General features: G+C 46.1%; 1 protein-coding gene across 1 annotated transcript in view; it reads right to left on the bottom strand.

The window, feature by feature from the left end:
* Window positions 1-19,873, bottom strand: part of LOC118398800 (connector enhancer of kinase suppressor of ras 3-like) — a 66,492-nt gene that overhangs the window by 37,473 nt on the left and 9,146 nt on the right. Inside the window, exons 2-5 of the mRNA XM_035794516.2 lie at window positions 12,969-13,132; window positions 3,906-4,108; window positions 3,109-3,196; window positions 727-768 (exon numbers count right to left, since the gene is read on the bottom strand). Of these exons, the coding sequence (XP_035650409.2) occupies window positions 727-768; window positions 3,109-3,196; window positions 3,906-4,108; window positions 12,969-13,132 (497 nt within the window). The remainder of the gene's footprint in view (window positions 1-726; window positions 769-3,108; window positions 3,197-3,905; window positions 4,109-12,968; window positions 13,133-19,873) is intronic.

Raw genomic sequence — 19,873 nt, 5'->3', positions numbered from 1 at the left:
CCTCATGGAAAAATGGGTAGTATTGTAGGATATTAGCTTTAAAACTGCAAATGCCTGACACACTTACATAAGCATTGTACAACTTGGCTGTAAACAGCACAGCATGGGAGGCTGAGGTTATACAGTAGGTCAGCTTCTGAGGGAAACTGCTGATCCAAACTAATATTATCACTTAGTTAATTGAGTTTTCAGCTGACTGTGTAGCCCAGGCAGGGCTATCTCACCCAGGATGTGGAAGCAGGGCTTCTGTAGACCATCACAGCACTGGGATTCATCCCAAATGGCACCATATTCCCCATGTAGTGCACAACTTTTGACCATGTCCATAGTGGTCTCGTCAATAATAGTACATTATACAGGGAATAGGGTGTCATTTGGAAAACAGCTCTGCACTGTATAAACAAAGCCCTGCACCCATAAGGGAACATATCAGACATCACAAGAACCATGGCAGTCTCTACAGGAAAGGGAAGTGTGTGTGTGTGTGTGTGTGTGTGTGTGTGTGTGTGTGTGTGTGTGTGTGTGTGTGTGTGTGTGTGTGTGTGTGTGTGTGTGTGTGTGTGTGTGTGTGTGTGTGTGTGTGTGTGTGTGTGTGTGTGTGTGTGTGTGTGTGTGTGCGTGTGTGCGTGTGTGTGCATATCTGTTTGCAGTGTGTTTATTTGGAAGCTCCAGGGCTGACTTGGTGAACAGACCAGACCAGAGGTAAAAAGAGGAAGCACCACTTACCACTTCCAGAATCTTCTCCTCCATGTCATAAACTGTGCAGTCCTGCAATCAGAGACATAAGTATATTTCACAAGATGCTACAGTAAAACACTTAAGCTGTGTCACTCTGAGGCGTAGCAGGAAATAGTGAGCGAAAACACAAATTAGCAGTGAGCGGAGGACAAATATTTGTGGAAATAAAAAATTGGGAGTGAAACCAAACAGGAATGCAAAAAGCATCCCAAATATACAGGACGATGTGTCTTGTGGGCACTTAAATAACAACTCCCTGTAAACAGTGTGACAAGATGATTGCACGACAGATCTGTGGCGTCACTTAACTATAGGGAGCAGTGAGGTGGAAAGGACACTGCTCCCACTCTGTATCCGTCACTATGGCTGTGTCCTAAATAGCAACCTATTCCCTTTTTAGTCCACTACTTTTGACCAGGACCCTATTGGCTAGTGCACTATATAGGGAACAGGGTGCCATTTGGGATACAACAGACTCTGTATACTTCACGTTTTGAGGGAGAGAGCAGAATTAGGCTGATATTTCCTCCTCCCACGTGCTGCTGGTGGAGGTCTTCAGTGGGAATATCAGTACTTTTGTGAAGCACCACAGCACAATTGAAAAATATATGTCAAATAGAAATCCAAAATGGATGGTGTTAAGAGATAGATGGGAGGGGCTGAATGGAGCTGAAGGGTGGGACTGATACCAACTACATAACAAATGTAAAACATACAGGGTATGTAAAATGTATATAGGTTCAGAACTTTTGTGAAATAACACAGTTAAAAATATATGGCAAATATAAATCCAACTGGATGGACATCAGAAATTGAGGAAGGCCAGGACTAAAAACAAACAAAATATAACTATTGTAAAATAGATTGTGTCTGTAAAATGTATATAGTATGTATAAGCTGGAAGTAGAAGCCTAAGCGTTGTTGTTCACTAGTTTACTCCAATTGGGGGAGGGGTAGTAGGGTTTGGGGAACAATAAAGGACGGTATATTAAGAAAAGTGTGTATGTGTATACAGTTTAAGTCGTAAGTTTACATACACTTAGGTTGGAGTCATTAAAACTTGTTTTTCAACCACTCCACAAATTTCTTGTTAACAAACTGTAGTTTTGGCAAGTCGGTTATCTACTTTGTGCATGACACAAGTAATTTTCCCAACGATTTTTTACAGACAGATTATTTCACTTATAATTCACTGTATCACAATTCCAGTGGGTCAGAAGTTTACATACACTAAGTTGACTGTACCTTTAAACAGCTTGGAAAATACCAGAAAATGATGTCAACAAGACATTTGTGGAGTGGTTAAAAAACAAGTTTTAATGACTCAAACCTAAGTGTATGTAAACTTACGACTTCAACTGTATATGTATATATATGTATGAATGTTTATATATATATACAGTGCCTTGCGAAAGTATTTAGCCCCCTTGAACTTTGCGACCTTTTGCCACATTTCAGGCTTCAAACATAAAGATATAAAACTCAGTGAACTTCTGGAGAGAGTTTGCTGCACTGAAAGTAAAGGGGCTGAATAATTTTGCACGCCCAATTTTTCAGTTTTTGATTTGTTAAAAAAGTTTGAAATATCCAATAAATGTCGTTCCACTTCATGATTGTGTCCCACTTGTTGTTGATTCTTCACACAAAAATACAGTTTTATATCTTTATGTTTGAAGCCTGAAATGTGGCAAAAGGTCGCAAAGTTCAAGGGGGCTGAATACTTTCGCAAGGCACTGTATATGTGTGTATGTGTATGTATGTATATATATTTACCCCAAAAATATGGGGGATTGGAAATGATGCAGGCAATTACATTGATGAAAGCAACAATCTATCCGCAATATTAAAGCTGATCCACCTTCTAAAAAAACAAACATGTGCTTTAACCATCCAGTGGTCCTGTTCTTATTGCATCCTGTGGTGAGTGTCTGTGTGAGTGTCATGTTTGTCATAAGGATCGGACCAAGGCGCAGCGTGGTATGCGTACATTCTCTTTTTAATGAATGACCAAAAACAACAAACAACCAAACGAAACGTTAAGCTATAACTCAACATAGACAAGATCCCATAACTAACAATGGGGGAAATGGCTACCTAAATATGATCCCCAATTAGAGACAACGATAAACAGGTGTCTCTGATTGAGAACCAATACAGGCCAACATAGACATAGAAAAACCCTAGATGACAAAAACCCTAAACATACAACAACTAGAGTACCCACCCTAGTCACACCCTGACCAAACGTAAATATATAGAAAAACAGAGAATCTAAGGTCAGGACGTGACGGTGGGGCACACCTTCAGCTTAGTCATCCCAAAGTCCTATGAAACCTCATGAGAGTGAATAGTGATGATTAGAGAACAAACCTTCTGAATGGTGGAGGTGAGTTCCAGACACAGCTGAATGATCCTGTTCTTAGTGCAGGTGAAGTCACTGATCCCCGTCAGAGAAGTCCTGTTATATAGAGACCAGAGGAAGGACAGGAGTCATTCCAATTACAACAATCCCAATAACACAGCAATAACCTATCTATCGCTGTGTGTACAATCATAACATCAGGTGCAATTATGGAGCTGAATGTGATGACAGTTCTGTAGAATATAGCAATTCTGAGTGTTGTTCTGTGACAGATGCATGAAGACAGCATCTAAATAAAAACATCCCAGGTATGTGAGAAATGTAATAGTAATTATTGTTGACTTGATGAGAAGGGCTTTGACTCGTCATCTACGTAGGTTACAATACACACCCTAACATGTTTTGAGGGGTTACTAACAGCATCTGCTGTTGTCTGTCAATACAGATGTTTCATTTTGCAGCGGAGACCTTCTGGAATGCGTCTCAAGCCGACACAAGCATAGAAATACAACCGGCTGCATTACTTCACTTGGAAAGACTTCACTGTGGCTGTTTTGACTACCAGACACTAAAACATTTCCTCAAGTCAGGACTTTAACAGGATAACATGTATGTTAACATGGGCATCACTTAAGACCCTAATAGAATGCATTCCTTCCAGGTGAAATGTTAAGTGTGTGTGTGTGTGTGTGTGTGTGTGTGTGTGTGTGTGTGTGTGTGTGTGTGTGTGTGTGTGTGTGTGTGTGTGTGTGTGTGTGTGTCACTGCCTACGTGCATGTGTGTAAGTGTGTTTTGTTTAGCTTACCTGTCCAACCAGGCCAGTAGACTCTTGGCTGCTCCAATGAGCTCCACGACAGCAGTGAGGAAGTCATTGGGGGGTTTGTGGGACTTCTTGGCCTCGTACGACGGGTTCTTTCTGCGCTCCGACGCTGAGTTGTGGAGGTTGTTGGACGCAGCTCTCATACGACCTACCAGAGTCTTCAGGTTGTCTGTCTCCACCCCATAGTTCTAGAGGACAAAATAAAAGGTTTTACTTGCATTGACTGTAATTTGTGGCTGTTTTAACCACCCTAGTTGAATGCAATGACTTGTAAGTTCACAAAAATACCCGAAATGTAAATTATAAACTGGGTGGTTCGAGCCCTGAATGCTGATTGGCTGACAGCCGTGGTATATCGGACCGTATACCACGGGTATGACAAAACATTTATTTTTACTGCTCTAATTACGTTGGTAACCAGTTTATAATAGCAATAAAGCACCTTGGGGGTTTGCGGTATATGGCCAATATACCATGGCTACTGGCTGTATCCAGGCACTCCGTGTTGCGTTAAGAACAGCCCTTAGCCGCGGTATATTGGCCATATACCACACACCCTCAAGACTTATTGCTTAAATGTAAGGGCATATTCTCATAACACAAGATTCAAAAATAAGAAAGAAATACACCCAGGTTATCTGACTCACTAATAAGGTTATCATAGTCACATATCATACATGCAGCTATCAGAGCTTTGATTAGTGTGATTAGCATGTGTGCTGTATTCCAGGCTGCATCACATCCAGCCGTAATTGTCCCATAGGGCGCCGCACAATTGGCCCAGCGTCGTCCGGGTTTGGCCGGGTTTGGCCGTCATTGTAAATAAGAATTTGTTCTTAACTGACTTGCCTAGTTAAATAAAGATTAAATAAATCAAATTAAAATAAAGTAATCAATTCCATTCAAAACCAACTGGATTGGGTTCAACAAACATTGCCTCGTCCCAAATGGCACCCTATTCCATCTATAGTGCACTACCTTTGGCCAGCCTTTGGCCACACTACAGAGTGAAAAGGGTGCCATTTCAGACACAGCCATTACCTTTCTGCTGTAATGTAGAGTGAGAGAGGATTAAGGACTCCAGGGTCTTTCTCATGACCAAGTCCCTCTGACCAAGTTCATGACCAAGTTCTCAAGTCCCCCTACACTCAGGACCAGTCACAATGGCAACCTGCATGGCCCATCCTCTGATTAAAACAAACATCCATGTCTACCTGAATTACATCAAATTCTAAGTGTGTGTGTGTGTGTGTGTGTGTGTGTGTGTGTGTGTGTGTGTGTGTGTGTGTGTGTGTGTGTGTGTGTGTGTGTGTGTGTGTGTGTGTGTGTGTGTGTGTGTGTGTGTGTGTGTGTGTGTGTGTGTGTGTGTTTGTCTTTGTTTGTGCTGAGTGTAAACGTAAGTGTGTGAACAAGGGAGGGAGGAAGATGGCAAGGGAGAACGATCAACCCTTTCATATCTACACAGCTCTAGGAGTTTAATAGCAGGCTAACACCTGTGCTCTGTAACACCTGTGGATCCCTGGCTCTGTAATACCTGTGGATCATTGGCCCTGTAATACCTGTGGATCCCTGGCCCTGTAATACCTGTGGATCATTGGCCCTGTAATACCTGTGGATCCCTGGCCCTGTAATACCTGTGGATCACTGGCCCTGTAATACCTGTGGATCCCTGGCTCTGTAATACCTGTGGATCCCTAGCTCTGTAATACCTGTGGATCCCTGGCTCTATAATATCTGTGGATCCCTAGCTCTGTAATACCTGTGGATCCCTGGCTCTGTAATACCTGTGGATCCCTGGCTCTGTAATACCTGTGGATCCCTAGCTCTGTAATACCTGTGGATCCCTGGCTCTGTAATATCTGTGGATCCCTAGCTCTGTAATACCTGTGGATCCCTGGCTCTGTAATACCTGTGGATCCCTGGCTCTGTAATACCTGTGGATCCCTAGCTCTGTAATACCTGTGGACCCCTGGCTCTGTAATACCTGTGGATCCCTAGCTCTGTAATACCTGTGGATCACTGGCCCTGTAATACCTGTGGATCCCTAGCTCTGTAATACCTGTGGATCCCTGGCTCTGTAATACCTGTGGATCATTGGCCCTGTAATACCTGTGGATCCCTGGCCCTGTAATACCTGTGGATCACTGGCCCTGTAATACCTGTGGATCCCTAGCTCTGTAATACCTGTGGATCCCTAGCTCTGTAATACCTGTGGATCCCTGGCTCTATAATATCTGTGGATCCCTAGCTCTGTAATACCTGTGGATCCCTGGCTCTGTAATACCTGTGGATCCCTGGCTCTGTAATACCTGTGGATCCCTAGCTCTGTAATACCTGTGGATCCCTGGCTTTGTAATACCTGTGGATCCCTGGCTCTGTAATACCTGTGGATCCCTAGCTCTGTAATACCTGTGGACCCCTGGCTCTGTAATACCTGTGGATCCCTAGCTCTGTAATACCTGTGGATCACTGGCCCTGTAATACCTGTGGATCCCTAACTCTGTAATACCTGTGGATCCCTGGCTCTGTAATACCTGTGGATCATTGGCCCTGTAATACCTGTGGATCCCTGGCTCTGTAATACCTGTGGATCACTGGCCCTGTAATACCTGTGGATCCCTGGCCCTGTAATACCTGTGGATCACTGGCCCTGTAATACCTGTGGATCCCTGGCTCTGTAATACCTGTGGATCATTGGCCCTGTAATACCTGTGGATCCCTGGCCCTGTAATACCTGTGGATCACTGGCCCTGTAATGCCTGTGGATCCCTAGCTCTGTAATACCTGTGGATCCCTGGCTCTGTAACACCTGTTTATCACTAGCCCTGTAACACCTGTGGATCACTGGTCCTGTAACACCTGTGGATCACTGGCCCTGTAACACAGCTATGGTAGACAGAGGCAAAAAGGCCTTAATTAACTGCAAAGGATAGTGAGATGGGAAAGTCCAACAAGGTCTGATTGAGATCAAATAAAATCTCTTTAATTATTACCTTGATCGCTATGAACACACATACACACGCACACAGACACGCACACAGACACGCACACAGATACGCACACAGACACACACGACAGCTGTTCAGCACAATCGTTCCTATCCTGAAGCATAGAAGCAATGGAAACTTCTGAAGCCAATGGGATGCCTATTCCTCTTCAGACGCTGAAGAGGGGAAAGGGAAAGTGAAGAAAGAGAGGAAGAGAGCATGTGACAGAGGGAGGAAATGGGGAAGTGTTGACTCTGAGATCTACAGCAGTTATGATGTATGGGGCACAGTAGGAGAGAGGAGAGGCAGGGGAAGAACCAATCACCAGACGGAAACCACAGGAACAATGGTGTAACGGCTTTTCCCGAGTGGGATGTGTGTATTACAGGTGGGGGGTGGGGTCACATCTGTTTCCTGAGCACCAGGAGATATCCCCGAGAACATAAAGCTCTGCCCAGATTGCATCCCAAATGGCACCCAATTCTCTAAACAGTGCACTATGTTTGACCAGGGCCTAGAATGCCATTTGGGATACAGACCTACTAGTCACGTACAGCCAACACTCAACCCTCACTACTTTACATTGGCCAGATCATGTATAATCCCTCTCACGTTGGACATGGTCAAGATCCCAGTTCATTTCCTACAACCACTAAAGCTCTCTTAAAAGATAAGGTCCGGGATACAACCACTAAAGCTCTCTTAAAAGATAAGGTCTGGGATACAACCACTAAAGCTCTCTTAAAAGATAAGGTCCGGGATACTACCACTAAAGCTCTCTTAAAAGATAAGGTCCGGGATACAACCACTAAAGCTCTCTTAAAAGATAAGGTCCGGGATACAACCACTAAAGCTCTCTTAAAAGATAAGGTCCGGGATACAACCACTAAAGCTCTCTTAAAAGATAAGGTCCGGGATAGTACCACTAAAGCTCTCTTAAAAGATAAGGTCTGGGATACAACCACTAAAGCTCTCTTAAAAGATAAGGTCCGGGATAGTACCACTAAAGCTCTCTTAAAAGATAAGGTCCGGGATACAACCACTAAAGCTCTCTTAAAAGATAAGGTCCGGGATAGTACCACTAAAGCTCTCTTAAAAGATAAGGTCCGGTGTACTACCACCACCTGTTCTGGCACCCAGTCTGTTAACCCGTGCCAATCTGGTGCCCCGTGCCAATCTGTTGCCCCGTGCCAATCTGTTGCCCCGTGCCAATCTGTTAACACGTGCCAATCTGTTGCCCCGTGCCAGTCTGTTAACACGTGCCAATCTGTTGCCCCGTGCCAGTCTGTTAACACGTGCCAATCTGTTGCCCTGTGCCAGTCTGTTAACACGTGCCAATCTGTTGCCCCGTGCCAATCTGTTGCCCCGTGCCAATCTGTTGCCCTGTGCCAGTCTGTTAACACGTGCAAGTCTGTTGCCCCGTGCCAATCTGTTGCCCCGTGCCAATCTGTTAACACGTGCCAGTCTGTTAACACGTGCCAATCTGTTAACACGTGCCAATCTGTTGCCCCGTGCCAATCTGTTGCCCCGTGCCAGTCTGTTAACACGTGCCAATCTGTTGCCCCGTGCCAGTCTGTTAACACGTGCCAATCTGTTGCCCCGTTCCAGTCTGTTGCCCCGTGCCAGTCTGTTAACACGTGCCAATCTGTTGCCCCGTGCCAATCTGTTGCCCCGTGCCAGTCTGTTAACACGTGCCAATCTGTTAACCCGTGCCAATCTGTTGCCCCGTGCCAATCTGTTGCCCCGTGCCAATCTGTTGCCCCGTGCCAGTCTGTTAACACGTGCCAATCTGTTGCCCCCGTGCCAATCTGTTGCCCCGTGCCAGTCTGTTAACACGTGCCAATCTGTTAACCCGTGCCAATCTGTTGCCCCGTGCCAATCTGTTGCCCCGTGCCAGTCTGTTAACACGTGCCAATCTGTTGCCCCGTGCCAGTCTGTTAACACGTGCCAATCTGTTGCCCCGTTCCAGTCTGTTAACCCGTGCCAATCTGTTGCCCCGTGCCAATCTGTTGCCCCGTGCCAGTCTGTTAACACGTGCCAATCTGTTGCCCCGTGCCAGTCTGTTAACACGTGCCAATCTGTTGCCCCGTTCCAGTCTGTTAACACGTGCCAATCTGTTGCCCCGTGCCAATCTGTTGCCCCGTGCCAGTCTGTTAACACGTGCCAATCTGTTGCCCCGTGCCAGTCTGTTAACACGTGCCAATCTGTTGCCCCGTGCCAGTCTGTTAACACGTGCCAATCTGTTGCCCCGTGCCAGTCTGTTAACACGTGCCAATCTGTTGCCCCGTGCCAGTCTGTTAACACGTGCCAATCTGTTGCCCCGTTCCAGTCTGTTGCCCCGTGCCAGTCTGTTAACACGTGCCAATCTGTTGCCCCGTGCCAATCTGTTGCCCCGTGCCAGTCTGTTAACACGTGCCAATCTGTTAACCCGTGCCAATCTGTTGCCCCGTGCCAATCTGTTGCCCCGTGCCAATCTGTTGCCCCGTGCCAGTCTGTTAACACGTGCCAATCTGTTAACCCGTGCCAATCTGTTGCCCCGTGCCAATCTGTTGCCCCGTGCCAGTCTGTTAACACGTGCCAATCTGTTAACCCGTGCCAATCTGTTGCCCCGTGCCAATCTGTTGCCCCGTGCCAGTCTGTTAACACGTGCCAATCTGTTGCCCCGTGCCAGTCTGTTAACACGTGCCAATCTGTTGCCCCGTGCCAGTCTGTTAACACGTGCCAATCTGTTGCCCCGTGCCAGTCTGTTAACACGTGCCAATCTGTTGCCCCGTGCCAATCTGTTGCCCCGTGCCAGTCTGTTAACACGTGCCAATCTGTTAACACGTGCCAATCTGTTGCCCCGTGCCAGTCTGTTAACACGTGCCAATCTGTTGCCCCGTTCCAGTCTGTTAACCCGTGCCAATCTGTTGCCCCGTTCCAGTCTGTTAACCCGTGCCAATCTGTTGCCCCGTGCCAGTCTGTTAACCCGTGCCAATCTGTTGCCCCGTGCCAATCTGTTGCCCCGTGCCAATCTGTTGCCCCGTTCCAGTCTGTTAACCCGTGCCAATCTGTTGCCCCGTGCCAGTCTGTTAACACGTGCCAATCTGTTGCCCCGTGCCAATCTGTTGCCCCGTGCCAATCTGTTGCCCCGTGCCAGTCTGTTAACACGTGCCAATCTGTTAACCCCGTGCCAATCTGTTGCCCCGTGCCAATCTGTTGCCCCGTGCCAGTCTGTTAACACGTGCCAATCTGTTAACCCGTGCCAATCTGTTGCCCGTGCCAATCTGTTGCCCGTGCCAGTCTGTTAACACATGCCAATCTGTTGCCCCGTGCCAGTCTGTTAACACGTGCCAATCTGTTGCCCCGTGCCAGTCTGTTAACACGTGCCAATCTGTTGCCCCGTTCCAGTCTGTTAACACGTGCCAATCTGTTGCCCCGTGCCAATCTGTTGCCCCGTGCCAGTCTGTTAACACGTGCCAATCTGTTAACACGCGCCAATCTGTTGCCCCGTGCCAGTCTGTTAACACGTGCCAATCTGTTGCCCCGTTCCAGTCTGTTAACCCGCGCCAATCTGTTGCCCGTTCCAGTCTGTTAACCCGTGCCAATCTGTTGCCCCGTGCCAGTCTGTTAACCCGTGCCAATCTGTTGCCCCGTGCCAATCTGTTGCCCGTGCCAATCTGTTGCCCGTTCCAGTCTGTTAACCCGTGCCAATCTGTTGCCCCGTTCCAGTCTGTTAACACGTGCCAATCTGTTGCCCCGTGCCAGTCTGTTAACACGTGCCAATCTGTTGCCCGTGCCAGTCTGTTAACACGTGCCAATCTGTTGCCCCGTTCCAGTCTGTTAACACGCGCCAATCTGTTGCCCCGTGCCAATCTGTTGCCCCGTGCCAGTCTGTTAACACGTGCCAATCTGTTGCCCCGTTCCAGTCTGTTAACCCGTGCCAATCTGTTGCCCCGTTCCAGTCTGTTAACCCGTGCCAATCTGTTGCCCTGTTGCCCCTGATAGATTTTGGTTGTGGCATTTTTGTGGCTATTTTGTTTGTTTGTGTCGGCACCTTTCAACACCCCTCATCACATTTATGCACTCAACCACTCACTTACACTACTGATTACTGACTACACACACCATTGTTAATTGTATTTAGGTTACTTAAATTAATAAATATATTTTGTTATTCCTTATCTCCACGTTGTCTCCCTTTTTGTTACGAACTTCAAGCCGATTCGTGACATTGTGCTGTATAGCTAATTCCTATGGTCATTCTTGACAATGACAATGATGGGACTTGGCAAAATGGCACAAACACAAACATTATTCTTACATCAGCAAAATGTTTAGCATTTGATTCATGACAGAAGGGCACTCCTGTTAGACCATGTGATATCCATAGAGAAAGAAGATTCTCTTCCCCACAGAACCCAACGATGTCCACAGTGGGCCTACCTGCAATCCAGACACAAGTCATGCCAGGACTGTGTATGTAATGGAGTACATTACATACAGAGGTCATGTCATAGGCAGGGCACAGCCAGAGAGAGAGAGAGAGTATATAAAGTGCATTCAGAAAGTATTCAAACCCATTCCCTTTTTCCACATTTTCTTATGTTACATCCTTATTCTAAAATGTATTAAATAAAACAAATTCCTCATTAATCTGCACATAATACACCATAATGACAGACAGGTTAAAGAACAGTAATTCATAAAAACAGATACCTTATTTACATACATATTCAGACCCTTTGCTATGAAACGCCAAATTGAGCTCAGGTGCATTCTGTTTCCATTGATCATCCTTGAGATGTTTCTACAACTTGATTGGAGACCACCTGTAGTAAATTCAATTGATTGGACATGATTTGGAAAGGCACACACCTGTCTATACAAGGTCCCACAGTTGACGGTGCTTGTCAGAGCAAAAACCAAGCCATGAGGTTGAAGGAATTGTCCGTAGAGCTCCGAGACAGGATTGTGTCGAGGCACAGATTTGGGGAAGGGTACCAAAAAAATTCTGCAGCATTGACGGTCCACAAGAACACACTGGCCTCCATCAATCTTAAATGGAAGAAGTTTGGAACCACCAAGACTCTTCCTAGAGCTGGTCGCCCATCTAAACTGAGCAATCGGGGGAGAAGGGCCTTGGTCAGGGATGTGACCAAGAACCCGATTGGACACACTCATCTCTAACCCTGACCCTAACACGTTCATGGGCCGCTTCGGCACACTCATCCCTAACCCTAACCCATTCATGGGCCGCTTCGGCACACTCATCCCTAACCCTAACCCATTCATGGGTCGCTTCGGCACACTCATCCCTAACCCTAACCCATTAATGGGTCGCTTGTACACGCTTAAGCTGAGGGAGAGAGAGATGGAGAAAGAGAGAGAGTTAGAGTGTGTGAAAGAGAGAGAGAGGCAGCTGACCGGACATTCTTCCCTAATCCCGGTGTCCTGACCAATGCCAGCCTCTCCCATCCATGGGCAGTTTGGACACGCTCAAATTGGGCTCGCTCTGGGCTAAATAACAATCGCTCCCCCGAAGGCACAACAAGCTCTTGATGTTTACTATTTTTTACTGTTTATTCAAGAGGACCCTCCAAAAACAAGATAGTAGTTCAAGATACCCCCTAAGATAAAAATGTCAAAGCCACTTCATACCAAGGCACTGGCATAATGCACTGACTGTTAACAGCTTAACTAAAGTTATCAGGAAAGCTAGTACCAGAAGCACCACCCAGCCTCCGTAGGCCTACTACATATCTAGCCCCACACACTATCACTTCACCAGGATGAATGTTATCATACTGGAATGTGGCCCTTTGGTCTAATTCCCACTTCCAGGGTGACCTAAAATGACATTGCCATTTGGGACATGGGAACGGGAAGTTGACATGCGATCAAACCATGATCAAACTATAGTTATACGATATTTGAATGGATGATTGGACATGACGTTGGTTGATAGTCTGACATCTGATCATATATATACACCTAAGGGACTATTCAAATAAAGTGTGACCAAACCTTATGCTCTGATAGGATATGAAGGAAGGTGTGTGGTGATTACTAGACTACTAACCAGAGCACAGAGCAGGTCGACTGCCTCCAGCACCAGTTCCTGGTGTCCAATCCTGGTCACACCCAGTTCTAGCAGGTCCTGGTGGGAGATCTTCAACAGCTGCTCCCCGTCAATCTTCTCACGCTCAAAGTACGGGACATACTGCTGTAGGCTGTCGTCCAGGCCTGGGAAAGATAGATAGTGAGAGATGGAAAGAGAGAGGGGGAGAAGGTAGAGAGAGAGAGAGAGAGAGAGAGAGAGAGAGAGAGAGAGAGAGAGAGAGAGAGAGAGAGAGAGAGAGAGGTAGAGAGAGAGCGTGCGAGAGAGAGGTAGAGGAGAGAGAGAGAGAGAGAGAGAGAGAGAGCGTGCGAGAGAGAGGTAGAGAGAGAGAGAGAGAGAGAGAGAGAGAGAGAGAGGTAGAGAGAGAGCGTGCGAGAGAGAGGTAGAGGAGAGAGAGAGAGAGAGAGAGAGAGAGAGAGAGAGAGAGAGAGAGAGAGAGAGAGAGAGAGAGAGAGGTAGAGAGAGAGAGGAGAGAGAGAGAGAGAGAGAGAGAGAGAGAGAGAGAGAGAGAGAGAGAGAGAGAGAGAGAGAGAGAGAGAGAGAGAGAGAGAGAGAGAGAGAGAGCGTGCGAGAGAGAGGTAGAGGAGAGAGAGAGAGAGAGAGAGAGAGAGAGAGAGAGAGAGAGAGAGAGAGGTAGAGAGAGAGCGTGCGAGAGAGAGGTAGAGGAGAGAGAGAGAGAGAGAGAGAGAGAGAGAGAGAGAGAGAGAGAGAGAGAGAGAGAGAGCGAGAGAGAGGTAGAGGAGAGAGAGAGAGAGAGAGAGAGAGAGAGAGAGAGAGAGAGAGAGAGAGAGAGAGAGAGAGAGAGAGGTAGAGAGAGAGCGTGCGAGAGAGAGGTAGAGGAGAGAGAGAGAGAGAGAGAGAGAGAGAGAGAGAGAGAGAGAGAGAGAGAGAGAGAGAGAGAGAGAGAGAGAGAGAGAGTGAGAGAGAGAAAGAAAGAAAGAGGGAGAGAGAGAGGTAGAGAGGGATAAAGAGAGAGGTAGAGAGAGAGCGTGCGAGAGAGAGGTAGAGGAGAGAGAGAGAGAGAAAGAGAGAGAGAGAGAGAGAGAGAGAGAGAGAGAGAGAGAGAGAGAGAGAGAGAGAGAGAGAGAGAGAGAGAGAGAGAGAGAGAGAGAGAGAGAGAGAGAGAGAGAGAGAGAGAGAGAGAGAAAGAAAGAGGGAGAGAGAGGTAGAGAGGGATAAAGAGAGAGGTAGAGAGAGCGCGCGAGAGAGAGGTAGAGGAGGAGAGAGAGAGAAAGAGACAGATGTAAGACAAAGAGCTTCTTTCAGAGTCCAAGACCTGTTATGATACCACACAAGTGTTGAAGAAAACACTGGTAGTGAGTCAATACAAGCTGTTTACCAGTCCATCACTCAGGCATTTCTCAGGATCGCACTGTCCAGCAATAACCAGAATCAAACTGATCTCTGACCACAAGAGACCACCCAGAATCAAACTGATCTATGACCACTAGTGACCACACATCTAACCACCCAGAATTCCACACCGTACACATAGCAGCAGCGGTTATGACCATCACATACAGCATCTCATCTGATGTTCAGACATTCTGACCCAAACGACAACTGGTCCCCAAAATGGACATGTTTGTAAATAGTGAATTAAAAAGCAACTGCCACCACATGGGACCATTAAAATCCCAGACAACCGTTTGACCTGGAATGCCACGCTATGCCACAGATGACTCACGTTGAAACTGCGTCCCAAATGGCACCATATTTCTTAAGGGGACATAGGGAATATTGGTGCCATAGTGCACTACTTTTGACCAGGGGGCATAGGGAATAGGGTGCCATTTGGGACAGATCTCCAGAGTTTACGGAGCAGACGCCTCTGCCTCTGTGTTGCCTTCTGCCACCTTTGTGTTAGCACAAGCCTTTGTGTTAGCACAAGCCTTTGTGTTAGCACAAGCCTTTGTGTTAGCACAAGCTAACACTAAAGCACTCTGGTTAATCTTTACACAACCAAAGTAATGTTTATAAGGGTTTTGACCTTTCACGAGGATAGAAGTGCTAAATATTAGATGAAATGCTCATTCTAAATGGTTGGGGAAAGAAATTAGCCCTGTGCCATTGGGTGGAGATGTAGGTGGGCGGAAAGTAATGCATGGGTCAGCTGACAAGACTTTATGTGTTGTCTATAAGGATGTGATGAAGGGATAAGGTAACTAGCATGCAGGATCACGTTTCAGACACCTGAGGAGGGCAATAAAGTCACGCTACACAGTTAATGATGACACACAACAGGTGAATCCCAAACGGCCAGAGCCCATCAAAAGTAATGCAAGATTCTCCGATTAATTTACAGTCATAAAACATTTGTATCATTCTTCAACCTTCTTGGGGTTTGGCTCAGTCCAATGTTGGGACAAACTTCAAAGCCCAACTAAACTTTTGCTTAGTGTGGATTACAATGTTGAAATACTGTATTTCAAAACATCCCTGTCTTCCTGCTTTAGGAAGGCTATTCAAAAAGAAAGACTTGTTGACTATTCCAGCTGAGCGTTAATGACTTAACAGTCACTATGGTTACAGGCAAAGACATCCCCACACACATTAAATATTTACATTGAGAGATCTGTGACCAGGGAAAGTATGTTGCTATCAGTTACAGTATACTGTACCTTCAAAAAGACACCAAACAACTGGTGCAGTTGGATGTCGATACAGACGTACATTAGGATCTTAATTTTAGCCAGTTTGCTACAGCATGAAAATAATCCTGCAGCAAAAAGAAATGTGAATTATCATGTTGATTATAATTATTGGACATTTTTGTAAGGGTTGATACATTTTTCATAAGGGAAAATCAAGTCTGAAATTTCGAAGTTGAAATTACAAACTTCAGAAGCCTTTTAAAATCTCAAACACACTACACATTTTAAATGTACTGCATTGCAGGAAAGTTGTCCTGTAACAGGGTGATCAAATGAAGATCCTACATCTGTATATAGGGTGCTTTGGAAATGAGTGAAGCACAAATGGAGCTAATTCCGGTTATTTAACTAGTGATGCAAAAAGGCAGAACTATTTAACTTCTGATAAGCTGTAAAATATCATTGTTTGTGTACTAGCTGTCCCTTAGTCGAATCAAATTGTACTCCTACAATTGTATAGTTTGTTTATCAGGATTTCACATAATGTGTACAACCACCACCGCAACATCTTCTCTCAATGGATACATGTTGCAGCAGCTCTTAGATCATCAACACATCTGCTCAGTGTGAAAGCCCCTCAACACATCTGCTCAGTGTGAAAGCCCCTCAACACATCTGCTCAGTGTGAAAGCCCCTCAACACATCTGCTCAGTGTGAAAGCCCCTCAACACATCTGCTCAGTGTGAAAGCCCCTCAACACATCTGCTCAGTGTGAAAGCCCCTCAACACATCTGCTCAGTGTGAAAGCCCTCAACACATCTGCTCAGTGTGAAAGCCCCTCAACACATCTGCTCAGTGTGAAAGCCCCTCAACACATCTGCTCAGTGTGAAAGCCCCTCAACACATCTGCTCAGTGTGAAAGCCCCTCAACACATCTGCTCAGTGTGAAAGCCCCTCAACACATCTGCTCAGTGTGAAAGCCCCTCAACACATCTGCTCAGTGTGAAAGCCCCTCAACACATCTGCTCAGTGTGAAAGCCCCTTAACACATCTGCTCAGTGTGAAAGCCCCTTAACACATCCGCTCAGTGTGAAAGCCCCTCAACACATCTGCTCAGTGTGAAAGCCCCTCAACACATCTGCTCAGTGTGAAAGCCCCTCAACACATCTGCTCAGTGTGAAAGCCCCTCAACACATCTGCTCAGTGTGAAAGCCCCTTAACACATCTGCTCAGTGTGAAAGCCCCTTAACACATCCGCTCAGTGTGAAAGCCCCTCAACACATCTGCTCAGTGTGAAAGCCCCTTAACACATCCGCTCAGTGTGAAAGCCCCTCAACACATCTGCTCAGTGTGAAAGCCCCTTAACACATCTGCTCAGTGTGAAAGCCCCTCAACACATCTGCTCAGTGTGAAAGCCCCTTAACACATCTGCTCAGTGTGAAAGCCCCTTAACACATCTGCTCAGTGTGAAAGCCCCTCAACACATCTGCTCAGTGTGAAAGCCCCTTAACACATCCGCTCAGTGTGAAAGCCCCTCAACACATCTGCTCAGTGTGAAAGCCCCTTAACACATCCGCTCAGTGTGAAAGCCCCTCAACACATCTGCTCAGTGTGAAAGCCCCTTAACACATCTGCTCAGTGTGAAAGCCCCTCAACACATCTGCTCAGTGTGAAAGCCCCTCAACACATCTGCTCAGTGTGAAAGCCCCTTAACACAACCGCTCAGTGTGAAAGCCCCTTAACACAACCGCTCAGTGTGAAAGCCCCTTAACACATCCGCTCAGTGTGAAAGCCCCTTAACACATCCGCTCAGTGTGAAAGCCCCTTAACACACTGTACATTTCACATGTGAAAACGCTCCAAAAAATAGTCAGCCAAATGAAAAGTCTTCTAGTCTGGACACAGATCATGCCAGGGGGGTAGTTTGTCATGGTTTTGTTACGAATGAGGGAATGGTGCAACCCTCCCTCTCTTTACTACCCTTCTTCCCATGAAGTATTCACAGCTCTGGCCCTCTGGCCTCACAACCAATGAACTGACAGTGGACTAGCCGTTTGTGTACAAAAGGCAGTAGCACAGTACGACTCTATTGCTTTTACACTGACCAACCTCTTTAACAGACAGAAGCATCTTAATTGTTTTCACTGCTCTATTGACAGTTGACAATAGCCCAAGATTATACAAATGGCTCCAACTTGAGACAGCCCTTTAGGTAACTATGAGAACTTGATCAATTAGAACTCTGAATCCCCCGTTGACCAGTTAAATCAATGATCATGTTTTATCTCTTCTCTATGAATGTTCACAAAAACAGTGTTATAAAGTAGTGCTGAACTGTTTATGATGACGGAAATAACCCCATTACAGGATGAACCATGTAGTTCCTAAACTCTTACAACAAAAGGGATCTTCGGCTATCCCCATAGGAACCAAAAGGGATCTTCTGCTATCCCCATAGGAACCAAAAGGGATCTTCTGCTATCCCCATAGGAACCAAAAGGGATCTTCTGCTATCCCCATAGGAACCAAAAGGGATCTTCTGCTATCCCCATAGGAACCAAAAGGGATCTTCTGCTATCCCCATAGGAACCAAAAGGGATCTTCTGCTATCCCCATAGGAACCAAAAGGGATCTTCGGCTATCCCCATAGGAACCAAAAGGGATCTTCGGCTATCCCCCTAGGAACCAAAAGGGATCTTCGGCTATCCCCATAGGAACCAAAAGGGATCTTCGGCTATCCCCATAGGAACCAAAAGGGATCTTCGGCTATCCCCATAGGAACCAAAAGGGATCTTCTGCTATCTCCATAGGAACCAAAAGGGATATTCTGCTATCCCCATAGGAACCAAAAGGATCTTCTGCTATCCCCATAGGAACCAAAAGGGATCTTCTGCTATCCCCATAGGAACCAAAAGGGATCTTCTGCTATCCCCATAGGAACCAAAAGGGATCTTCGGCTATCCCCATAGGAACCAAAAGGGATCTTCTGCTATCCCCATAGGAACCAAAAGGGATCTTTGGCTATCCCCATAGGAACCAAAAGGGATCTTCGGCTATCCCCATAGGAACCAAAAGGGATCTTCGGCTGTCCCCATAGGAACCAAAAGGGATCTTCGGCTATCCCCATAGGAACCAAAAGGGATCTTCGGCTATCCCCATAGGAACCAAAAGGGATCTTCTGCTATCCCCATAGGAACCAAAAGGGATCTTCGGCTATCCCCATAGGAACCAAAAGGGATCTTCGGCTGTCCCCATAGGAACCAAAAGGGATCTTCGGCTATCCCCATAGGAACCAAAAGGGATCGACCTGTATCCAGAAAGGGCTTGTCAAATAGTTATCCTATGAAGAACCCTTATTGGTTCTAGATAGAACATTTATTTCTAAGAGTGTATGAATATTGACCTCATCTGATTATGGAGATTGATGCAAAGAAGAAGTGGCTTACTGAGAAAATGTTTGAGGTCAGTAAACACTTGTGCATGACTCAGGCTGCAATCACATTCCACAGAAAAATTCAGTTAATAATTTATCGGAAACATAAAAACAAACAAAGCCCAGACGCGTCCAGAATTTGGTTGCTTTCCTCCTCAAGTGTTTCACTTTCCTTGCCTAGTAAACCATCTTCGATGTGTTTCGCTAGACTGTGTTGTGAGTGGTATCATTTAACCAACCATCTGTGATATGTGTGTTAACAAGCTAACAGCATGCATCCTGTCTATATTCAATAGGTTTGATAGATTGGACATTGAACTGAAGTGAACACTGCCTCTGGCTTGTTCATCACATCACACAAAGGCACGTGTTGTGTGCCGTCTGGGGTAGACAGGCAATAAATGAGTGGAGTTTGGACCTGCAGAGCTGGGGTCAACAAAGGGAATATTTACTTCATCCTTCACAACAGAACAGAGGTGGTGGTTGTCATCATTCGAAAGGAATTGAGAGTGGTTCTAAAGCATTCAGACTATTTATAGACTCCACCAACCCATTCAGAAAGGAGAGGAAATACCCTATCTCAGGAAAACAGAGGGAAAAGGATTTCCTTGACCACACAAAACAATTTTGTGTGTGTGTGTGTGTGTGTGTTCTGGGAAAAATCCAGAATTAGCGTAATAGTAGCCTATCCTACCAAAACAACCAGTGACAGACAGTGCCTACTCTTCACAGATCTCTCCAACATTTGGGGACTAGCAAAGAGGTTACAGGGTTGCCTTATGTACTGTAACAGGGTTAATTAATGGCATGTTTGTTCCCATGGAAACCCTTTTTCTGAC

The sequence above is a fragment of the Oncorhynchus keta genome, chromosome 19 (genome assembly GCF_023373465.1).
Source record: "Oncorhynchus keta strain PuntledgeMale-10-30-2019 chromosome 19, Oket_V2, whole genome shotgun sequence".
NCBI lineage: Eukaryota > Metazoa > Chordata > Actinopteri > Salmoniformes > Salmonidae > Oncorhynchus > Oncorhynchus keta.
Note: the sequence above shows the minus strand (reverse complement) of the source record. Positions and strands in the feature narration are given on the sequence as shown.